Source organism: Vigna radiata, unplaced genomic scaffold, assembly GCF_000741045.1.
Source record: "Vigna radiata var. radiata cultivar VC1973A unplaced genomic scaffold, Vradiata_ver6 scaffold_328, whole genome shotgun sequence".
NCBI classification, from domain to species: Eukaryota; Viridiplantae; Streptophyta; class Magnoliopsida; order Fabales; family Fabaceae; genus Vigna; species Vigna radiata.
Window position 1 is genome coordinate 209,468 of NW_014544175.1, and position 10,427 is coordinate 219,894.

Sequence of the window (10,427 nt, forward strand, 5' to 3'; positions counted from 1 at the left end):
GTGAGTTAAAACATAATATAATGTTAAAAATTATAGATATTATATGTAAAAAAAACACACACATATATATAAACATTTTTCTAGAAATTTAGAACAAAATTATACCATTTATTAAGTAATTTGAAAAGAAAAAAATATATTCAATAGCAAAAATAAAATTGAATCAAACTTATTTAAGAAAATATATCACAAGTTCAAATTTGAGTCATTTAAATGCTCCATTAATGAGCCATGTAGATGTTCCATTAATGTAGAAAGAGAAAGAGAAAAATGATTAAGGACAGTGGAGAAGTGTAGAGTATTTTTGGAATAAAAGAAAATAGTAGAGATGTGTAAAATATTTTTGAAATAAATTAAAACAGTGGAGAGGTACAAGACCCACTTAAAGAGGAAGGGAGCAACACCTTTATTTACAGTGGGATAGAAAGTGATTATATAATGAGAACAAGTGAAGAAGGCATGATCCTCCCCAAACACTTTCCATCCATGGGAGCCACTCTCATCGGAAGGTTGAAACCTTCCACAAGGTTGATGCCCTCCCGCTAATCAAACTCTACCAGAGTAATTAGTGAGGCGAGGTATGTGCCGACGCATTCTACCGTTAACGTTCCGTAGTCACCGATGACATATGAAAACTTGCCTGTGACGTCGATGGAGCAAAGGGTCCAACCCCACAATCGGTCGGAACAAGCGGGAGGCACATGGAGAGTGTTGGAGTCACCTGGTAGAAGGGCGAAGCCACCGTTGAAGAGTAGCAAGATTCCGGCGCCGGATAAAGGAGAGAGGAGTGAAAGAGTTTGGAATTGAAGAATTTGTAAGGAGTTTGAGAGGAGAGCGACCAATATGTGGAAGCTAGACAAATGATAGATAAGTGTGAATGAAATATCTATCATCCATACTATCATAGGAAAGAAACCCAACCTATCACAGACCAAACAAAAGCGCCAATCTCCACAATAGCTCCACAATAGATGCACCCCACGAGCGAAGCACCACCAACACACTACCACCGCACCAAAACACAACCAAGGCACTCAAATGGAGAAGAAAAAAAGCAAGGAAGTGGAAACGAATTTGGAAAATGGTAGGAGGAGAAACGGATACGAAAAGAAAGAGAGAAAGTGATGAAACTCAGGGCTGTCAATGACAGCTATATTTATTGGACGAAGGTATAAATAGCAACTGAGGAGAGTGGAAATAGCGATTCCAATTTCAAGTTATCCTTACTGCTGGTCCAAATAAAAATATTTGTTAAACTAGTGAGGCCTTTTCTTCCTGCGCCCCTCTAAAATCGTACATTCCAATTTTACCCTCTTCCTCTCCCTCATTGTTCTCCCCATTCATCGCACCAGGACCAGTACACACCCCTAACATTTTTTCTTCACCATTCTTTTACATCCATCTTCACCTCCATACGCGACCATCATCTTCCTCACCACCGAATGTCACAATGCTGAAAACCATTGCACTCTAAGTAGCCCAAGGATGTTGCTTCCTTAACTTTTAAATCGTTTAGTTTTAAATTAACCAAGGCTAAGATGGCATGTTGAACCTTGTAATGACATTGTACTGCTAATTGGCATGGCTTGTTACAAAATTAACATAAGATGTATGACTGACCCTTTCAGAGAGCATGCGAAAATGCATTGTTCATTAAGTTATATTATATCAGCATTTACAGGATCTTGACATCAAAGGATGGAAGAGTAACATAATATAAGCTGTGAAGAGATGTGATAATATATTTGTTCTACATTACAACATGCTTAGTAATTAAAACTAAAATGACCCTAAACCTTGGTTTCCACACTCTCATAATCACTTTTGTCTTCATAGCAATCAGCCACAACTACCTTTTGCACCCTTTTGTAGGAAAATCGACTGGCAAGAAACGCAAACAAGAATAAATTGAGTGTGCTCATGGCTGCCAGTAGCCAATAGAATTTGTCCAATCGACTACTATTCAAATCCTTCCCAAACCAACTCTTGCCACTCTTCTCTGTCATGTGGTCAACTACTGTTATAAGCATGCTACTCAGGAAACTTGCTGCACCCATTACACTAAGGTAAAATGCTATGCCCAGGCTTCTCATTGAGTCAGGAACTTGGTCATAAAAGTACTCTTGCAAACCCACAAGAGTAAATCCATCTCCAAAACCAATGATGAGAAACTGTGGTGCCAACCAGAATATACTCATTGTCAGTGAACCCTTCAAGGGATCCCTCTCAACAGCTTCAAGCCTCTTTCTCTCCACCAAAGCTGCTGCTATCATTGCAGCAATACAGAACACCATTCCGAAACCAATCCTCTGAAGAATGTTGATTCCTCTCTCATTCTGTGTCACTCTTCGTAACACAGGCACAAGAATCTTGTCATATATCGCCACAGAAACTACCATTCCCAACGCGGACACCGTGAAGATTGAAGCTGGTGGAATCTCAAACCCGTTACCTATCTTTCTGTTCAATGTGGTACCTTGTTTCACGAAGAATGTAGCAGTTTGTGCCACACATATTCCGAATGGTATGGTAGATACCCAAATAGGAATCATGTTGATGATAAGCTTCGTTTCTTCGACCTTTGTTACACTTGCTAGATTCCAAGGACTCTGCTTCTCAACTAAACCTCCATCATTGACAAGAATCGCTGCCTTGTCAAGAAATCTGAAATCAAATTATATCAATAACGAATCACGTTTTAACATAAAATAAATTAGCATACAGGATAAAATGGGACAAAACATAACATATCAGGTCTGTTTTTACAGAACAAATCATATTAATTAGAACATTCTTATGATATAAAATAAAAGTTGTTTACACTATCATTCAATTATAGGTTGTTATGCATAGTATGATGAATGATTTTGTAGTTCCTAATCAGTTGACTATGCAAACATGTTTAAACTGACTGTGCATCAAAATTAATCTCTGTATCATAGTGTCAAGAAAGTGACACATTTTGGATGCACTCAGGAGAACATAACTATATTTTGTTTGTTTGCTTTTGAAATACCAGTATACTACTAAGTCACGACACTTACTTCAGTTTGTTAGTGTGGCACAGAAATCTTTTGTTGTTGCCAATAGATTTTGGAACCTCATACAATTGAGCAGGATCAGAAGGATGTTGAAGCTTTCTTTTGGAAAAGGAAGCAACAAGAACCTGCAACATTGGAGTCAAGGGACTCCCAGTGGGTACCCTATAACGATAGAATGGCCTTCCTAATACGAAGATGATCAGTGAAAAAACCATGACCACTGTGAAGATAATATCAGCAGCTCCCCAGCTTATGTTGTCTTGTACGTAAACAATGAGGGTCACTCCTACAATAAGTCCAGTGCATAGTGCACAGTTCCACCAATTGAAAAAGGACATTTTTTGCCTCCTTTCTTCATCATGATCCTCATCAAATTGGTCAGCGCCAAAGCTCTCCAAGGAGGGTTTGTGCCCTCCAGTTCCAAAGGATATTAAGTAAATGGCCAGGAAGAAAACCACTTCATGAATTCTCCTCGGTTTAGTGAATAAGCCTGTGTCATCACATGGCTTTAAGCTTGGCAGGAACCAAGACAAAGTTAGGAGAATCAAACCCTGTATTTCATAAATTTTTATCCATAAGAACAAGTTTCTATAGTTAGAACATACGCAGAAAATGGCCAAATAAAGATAAAAATGTAGTGTGTAATAGTAAGTTGTAATTGAATATTGAATGAGCTTACCATGAGATAGAAAATGCTTGATGCCAGAACAGTGGTGTAACGGCCCATGTATGAATCAGCTATGAATCCACCAAACAGTGGCATCAAAGTTGTGACACCAGACCAGTAGTTCACATTTCTTGCTGCTGTTTTTAGGTCATGATGCATAACCTTTGTGAGGTAAAGGACCAAACTAGTGGCTATTCCAAAGAAGCTCAACCTCTCGCTGGTCTCAATTGCTGAAAACAAGGTTCCATAAAAATATCGTATGGTAGGTTAATGTCAATTGATGAACATAAAAAATTTGTTTCAAAATCGGATTATAACTGTTTTTGTTAACACATGCTAATGTTTATGTTCCAGGTACTCTCTAATTGGGAAGATCTATAGAGAGATTTGGTAACAGATTAATTTTGGAAAGTAATTAGTACATTTCTTTCATAAGTCTTAGTAAGGAATTTGAATAGCTAATAAAAAATCTTAGATGCTAATCTCATGATCACTATTGAACCTAAGAGAAACACGAGCCTCATATTTCCTATGAATTCCTCTTTAAGCAATAACAAGGAAAAGTGAATCTGTTGTGTTCATGGAAAATACCGACAAAAAGTTTACTTTTTTTTTTTTAACATTAAATGGAAGAAATTTGTCAGCTTCTTGTAATTTAATATCGTAAGTTCAATCAGTAACATTAACATTTTGATACCCAAAATTGAGAAAGTGATTTTAATTACTTACTTGATTCTTATGTGTATGGAAGATATTATTCAAAAGATCACAAAGGTGGATCAATCAACTCTTTGACAGAGAACAAACTACATGAGCCACTAATCTCTAATTTTGTAATTGGAAAACGTCAATTGGACACCAAATCAGACAGGCACTATTCCATTCTTTGCATTTTGTCGGCACGCAAAGAGAATCATGGGATTAGTCAAAGTCTTACATTGGAAAATTTAAGAGAAAAAGAAAAAAAATACTCCACTAGTGGCAATATTTTGGAGTTGAAGGGGCCCACAGCGCATTTGCTTGCTATAATATTATGCAATTTAGTGTCGATGTTCTTCTTATAAATATGACAAAATGAAAAAAAAAAAAAAAGTCATAGTTCATTGTTAGTGATGTGAAAATGCGCACGATTTTTATGGTTACATTTGCAGTACAGCAACCATATTTTTTCATACTTTATAGTATATATGTTAAAGATTACGACCAACGCATATCAAACCCAGACCTTAGGTTTAGATAAGCCTCACTAGCTATTTGGAGTTGGCAGAATGAGCGTTCTTTTTTTTTTTTTTATCAGAACTTTTCGGTAAAAAAGGAATTATAAAGAAAAAGAAAAAACAAGCAACCCTACAAGAGAGCTTCAATACACTTTCAGAACCAATATACTCCAAGGTAGCTAATTGGTAGAACCCACCAAAAAAACTCGGATATACTGTGGTTATTACTTTAGAATAATACTATCATACCACACACTTTTACAAAAATGTAAAGATTTATATTTTTTTAAAAAAGAAGAGACTAAAAAGTAAAGATAATATCAAATAAATATAAAAATTTTAAATATGTCAAAAGTCATTTTTTATTACTCTATTACTATTAATAATAAATAAACAAATAAATAATGACTAATTAAAGCTTTGAGATGTAGCTATCTGATAAAGGGGAGGTTTATTGGCTAAATAGATTCCAACCCATTATATGTCCCCTCCAGATTCGGATGGTGTACCATGTGACCACTGAGAATTTAGGAAGATTTTAAATTGCAAGATGAAAACAAAAACATTCTCTTATTGATAAAATAAAATAAAAAAACTCCTTTTTTATGCTAAATTTTATAAAAAAAAAAAAAACATAAAAAAAGTTCCACAAAATATAAAATACTCTAGTAGTATAAGATTATTGTAGTGACTTGTATTTATATAGGTTTCTTGTATTATGTTTTCTAATCTACCTTAAAAGTACCATTTGTCCCAAAAAAATCTTTAGGAAGGGGTGCATGCACATGGGTAAGAGATAAATTAAAAGGAAAAGCTACCCTTATATCAAATAAGACGAACAAATTTAATTCATTATATTTAAATAATACAAATTAATAATAATTAAGAGTAAAATTATAAAAGTGATATGATACTTTCAAAACTAGCATAACCTTTTTAATTGATATATAGCTTTAATTAATTTCTTTTTATCTAAACCATTTTATTATATTACCGATTTTATATTCTCATTTTCATATAAAATTGAAATTTTGGATATAGACATAAACAAGCATGAAGTATATGAATATATACTTAATTTATGTAATAATAATAATAATAATAATAATAATTTATGAAATTATAATAGTCTTCTATAACTAAGTATGAGTGGAATTTGAAAAGTAGTGGAAGGTCAGGGTTCTGAATAGTTTGGTTATTCTCAAGTGAAATCCTGAAAATATTATTAGTGTGTGGCATAGGATATAAGGTCGGCCACGCCATACACAATGTAAGTTTCATGCTCATGCAATGGTCCATGTACAATAATCACGTACATTTTCAACCTTTAAATACCATTGACAATTGATTTGAATCAGGGTCTGCATCTTATAAAGAATAACCACTACTAAATAGCAACATTCTTAGTGATGGAAACCATTAGGGTTTATGTGGTTGATATCGTTTATCGTCATAATTTTATGGTCTTTGGATAACATATATATCTATCAGTGGATAGTGGCATGTGGGTCTGGGAATCCACCGATTTTCATGGTCGTACTGTTTTTGACCTGACTTAGTGTGGAGTACAACAAGGGAAATTCACCATAACACTTCCCTTTTTTTGCTGCTTCTCTTTTTTGGTTATGGCCAATAATTTTAAGGCTCAAAATTTTCATGTAATCACTACCTTCATAACTCACCACTTAGATGATATTATAGAACCATTTTGCAAATGGTTTTGTTTTATGTGTTTATTTTTACTAAATTCATCTCCTTACTACGTAAATGAAGAATTCAAGCCTATATAAGCGCTTTTATTTCAAAGTGACGTGCATATATGCGGCTTTGAGAACCTTATCCACCATCTAGTCTTCTGTTATGGAGTTGGATTTGATTTGACTCTCCTGATGGAATAAATGTTTGAGAAACTTTAATGCATTCTACTTTTATCAGTCAGAACAAAAGTTATCCTCGGAGAGGGATGATATGTGTGTATGCATGTTATAAGTTGGATGAGACAAATCTTCTTTGAGTGGGCAATTAGTGTCGTGAAAATTATTCCGAGATTATGAGACTCGACAACTTGAGTACATATGTATTTAGTAATATGATGAAACATTAGTTAGAATTTTCTTTTCTTTTTGAATTAGTTGGAACTTCATTACCATTATTTTCATTATGGGGTAAAAAAACCCCATATTATTTAACAACTATCTCATGAGAAAAGAAACTATTTAACAATCTCATGAGCACAAAATGAAAATCTATTTAACTGAGAAAAGAAACTATTTAACAACTATCTCATGAGCAGCAACTTTAGGTAAACTTTTCATTCAGATGCAGCATGAGAGAAGCCATGCATACAAAGTTAACGAGTTAACCTACTAACAACGTTAATCAGACACGTAATTTGTATCTAATAAAGCTTATGAGAGTTATTTTGAATATCCTATAATAATCCACTTTTTTATTTATTAAGAACATGTCTTCTACGTGAAAGATAATTTTGTAAAATTATATTATTTAGAACTAATCATATAATATATAAGTACTTATCAATTATAGTAATTTTTAAAAGAAATATTAAAATATCAGTACTGGTTAAGTAGGTAAAATAGAATTAATGAATTAAAATTGGTTCTTATCAAAGGATGTCTCTCTGATTTCATTGCAAGTTAATGATAAATGGATTTGTTGTCTCCCATTTAAACCTTTTTCCCTTTTAAGTAGTTTTTTGCTATTCACACCTACCGAGAAGATAACGTTTGTGCAGACATTAATGAAACGTTTATATACTTTAACCACTAATATAAATTAATAATATAAATAGATTATTCATGAGTTAAATGGAGTTATTATGTCTAAACAAGATTATTAATAAATCATTATTTTTTTTAGTAATGAAAATGAGTTTTGTTAATTCATTAACTTATTCTTAATATTATTAGTGATCATTTTTTGAAATAGGTCATTAGGTTCGGCCAAGTTTAAGTTTGCTCGATCTTCTTTTTTCATGAATATATTGACTTTGTTCCCTCTTATGTTTCTTGTATAATTTTCTGACTTATTTATATACTTTTAGCCTATGGCAAATGATATATAGAATGAACTAAAGTAACAACTCACTGTAAATGTCTCTGTTGTATATATACTGATATCTTTGCATTTCAACTTTCGAAGGCAAAATAAAAAACTAAGGGTTAGTTAACATAAACTATATGAAAGGTCTAATTAAAAAAATATTATATATTACCAAAAATTGTATATTTTGTGAAACTTTTTCTGCAAAATCTTAATAAGAAATGAATCAGCTGCAAATTTGTCCGTGCATTTTATAAAGTTAGAGCGAATATTCAGTCTCATAAAATATAAAAAAAAATTCAACGACATATGATAAAAGAAGATGCATGAAGGGAATATTTTAAGAATGGTAATAGAAAGTTTGAGGAAGAAGGAGTTTTCCATACACTTTAACGAAAAGGTGCATAAAGAAAACAGAGAACTGAAGTGTGGAAAGTGGAACAGCAAGCATTGAAAGCAATAATTTAGCAGAAGATGAAGTGGTTACCAATAATGAAGAAAGCAGCTTTCCAAGAACCAGTTGAAGCTCGAAGTGGAACCTTGCCTTTGTGGTCCACTGAAGAATCATGAACCCATTTCTTCTCATCACCCTCTTCAGTCTTCACTTCAAGATTATCCTTCATCATCTTGCACTGTTGCTTGCTTTGCTACTGCAACTAAGATACTACTTCTATTTCTGCACTTCCTTGCTACTGTCTTTCTATTACACTCACCACCTCTTTTTATAGAGAGGGATTTGCTTCTTCTTTTTTCTTCTTTTTTCTTCTTTTCTTTTCTTTTTCTTTTTCTTCAAAACTTATTCCTTTTTCTTTTCTGTTGTTGACATAATAAAAGATATCTTTCATATAGACTTAACTGTTGATTTTTTTTTTCATACTAATAATTGTTTGCACTACATATACATATACGATATAAATCACTTCTAATTTTTTCCTTCAAAAAAAAGCTTTTAGTTCACGTCATTTCAAAATATTAATACCTTTTCAATTTATTGTGAAAAGGCCTCTATTTAAACCTTAAATTATGGTACCAAACAAAAAAAACATATATGCCATTTTCATCATTCATAGAACCCGTACATTTTGGATTTCATGAGGTGCATATAGACGTACCAGTATTTTTCTTAAATCTTTGTACGATAAAAAAATTGTTTGTTATCATTTATGTTATAAACCAATGATTTAATTAGTTTAATGGTTATTTATTATCGACATAGACTTATTTATACAATTAATTGGTTAGATATTGTTGTTGGCTTGTTTTTTAAATGATTATAGTTAAAAATCAATATTACATACTATAGTAGCTTGTGATTAAAATACATCTCAACCTTTCATTAAAAGAAAATCATAAAAAAATAATTTCATGTCAACCTTTCTTACAAAATTTACATGTCTATCGGTCACAACAATTCTACAATGTATGTCTATTTTGTTAGGCCTAGCAACATTTATGTCAAGATGTAGACATTTTACATTAATTTTTGGTTAGGTAATAGACTGTGATCAATATGTAAGGCCTAATTAATTATTAATTTTAAAGGAGGAACCAAAATAAAACACTCAACAACTCGTTTGAAATAATTCTATAAATATATAAAAATGAACTACGCTAAGAAAAATAGTTTATTATCACAATTATATAAGAATTGTGAGAAAAATTTAGAATTTTCCTTCACAAAAAACCTATTGACACACCTAAGAATATAATGTAACATAAAATTTTAAAATTTCCTAAACTAAATGTAAAAACAATGCTAAATACACGTACCATTCAAATGAAGAGTCTATTTTTTTCCACTCAGATTTGTAATCTTGTCATTATATTGTATCTTCAAAATATGCAGATCTTGATAGATTAAAAAGTTTTCAGTATATTTAATATATTAAAATTATTATGTGTTAAATGGACAATATAAAAAATTTGATAAAAAATATAAATTATTGTATGTCTTAATCTTATTCCCAACTCTCACAAACTTTTTTGCATAGTCCCATAAAAACTATTCTACTGAACAATGATTAACGAATACATATAAAAGTAACAAATCCTTGTAAATACTTGCTAAGACAACATGAATAGGAACCGTTTGAAATTTTACATATATTATAAATAAGATTAAATTATAATATATAAATAAATATAAACTTCTTCTTATAAGTTAATTTTGTGGAAATGAATTAAGAATAAGTACTTAAATCTTTCTACATTGTCGTATTGCAATTGCAATGAATACGTACTTATGAAATTGAAAGTGTATGGTAAAAAGGAAAACAAACTTGACAAACACAATGAGAAGAAGCTAAAGATTCTCAGTCCTCGTGAAGTGATTCATCTGTTCAGAAAATATATTGGCCGTTCAATCTTACTCCTTCGTTGAATGATAGTCTTTCATTAATTATAGGTCTTTCTCTCACGTGATGGAAGTGATAGTTAAAT

General features: G+C 32.0%; 1 protein-coding gene across 1 annotated transcript; it reads right to left on the reverse strand.

The window, feature by feature from the left end:
- Positions 1–1,584: 1,584 nt before the first annotated feature.
- On the reverse strand, positions 1,585–8,843 carry LOC106755501 (protein NRT1/ PTR FAMILY 5.6). The gene is made up of 4 exons (XM_014637670.2): positions 8,476–8,843; positions 3,721–3,938; positions 3,045–3,592; positions 1,585–2,664 (listed from the first exon to the last, which is right to left on the reverse strand). The coding sequence occupies exons 1-4, from the start codon at positions 8,612–8,614 to the stop codon at positions 1,791–1,793; spliced, it is 1,779 nt and encodes a 592-aa protein (XP_014493156.1). The 5' UTR covers positions 8,615–8,843; the 3' UTR covers positions 1,585–1,790.
- Positions 8,844–10,427: the final 1,584 nt, after the last annotated feature.

What these genes read in the sequence shown, in the direction of transcription:
- LOC106755501 (XM_014637670.2), bottom strand. Translation starts at nt 8,614, where the DNA reads ATGATGAAGGATAATCTTGAAGTGAAGACTGAAGAGGGTGATGAGAAG. An exon ending in AGCTGCTTTCTTCATTATTG is followed by an intron (nt 3,939 to 8,475) that starts GTAACCACTTCA and finishes CCTTGTTTTCAG; the next exon opens with CAATTGAGACCAGCGAGAGG. An exon ending in TGCCACACTAACAAACTGAA is followed by an intron (nt 2,665 to 3,044) that starts GTAAGTGTCGTG and finishes ATTTGATTTCAG; the next exon opens with ATTTCTTGACAAGGCAGCGA.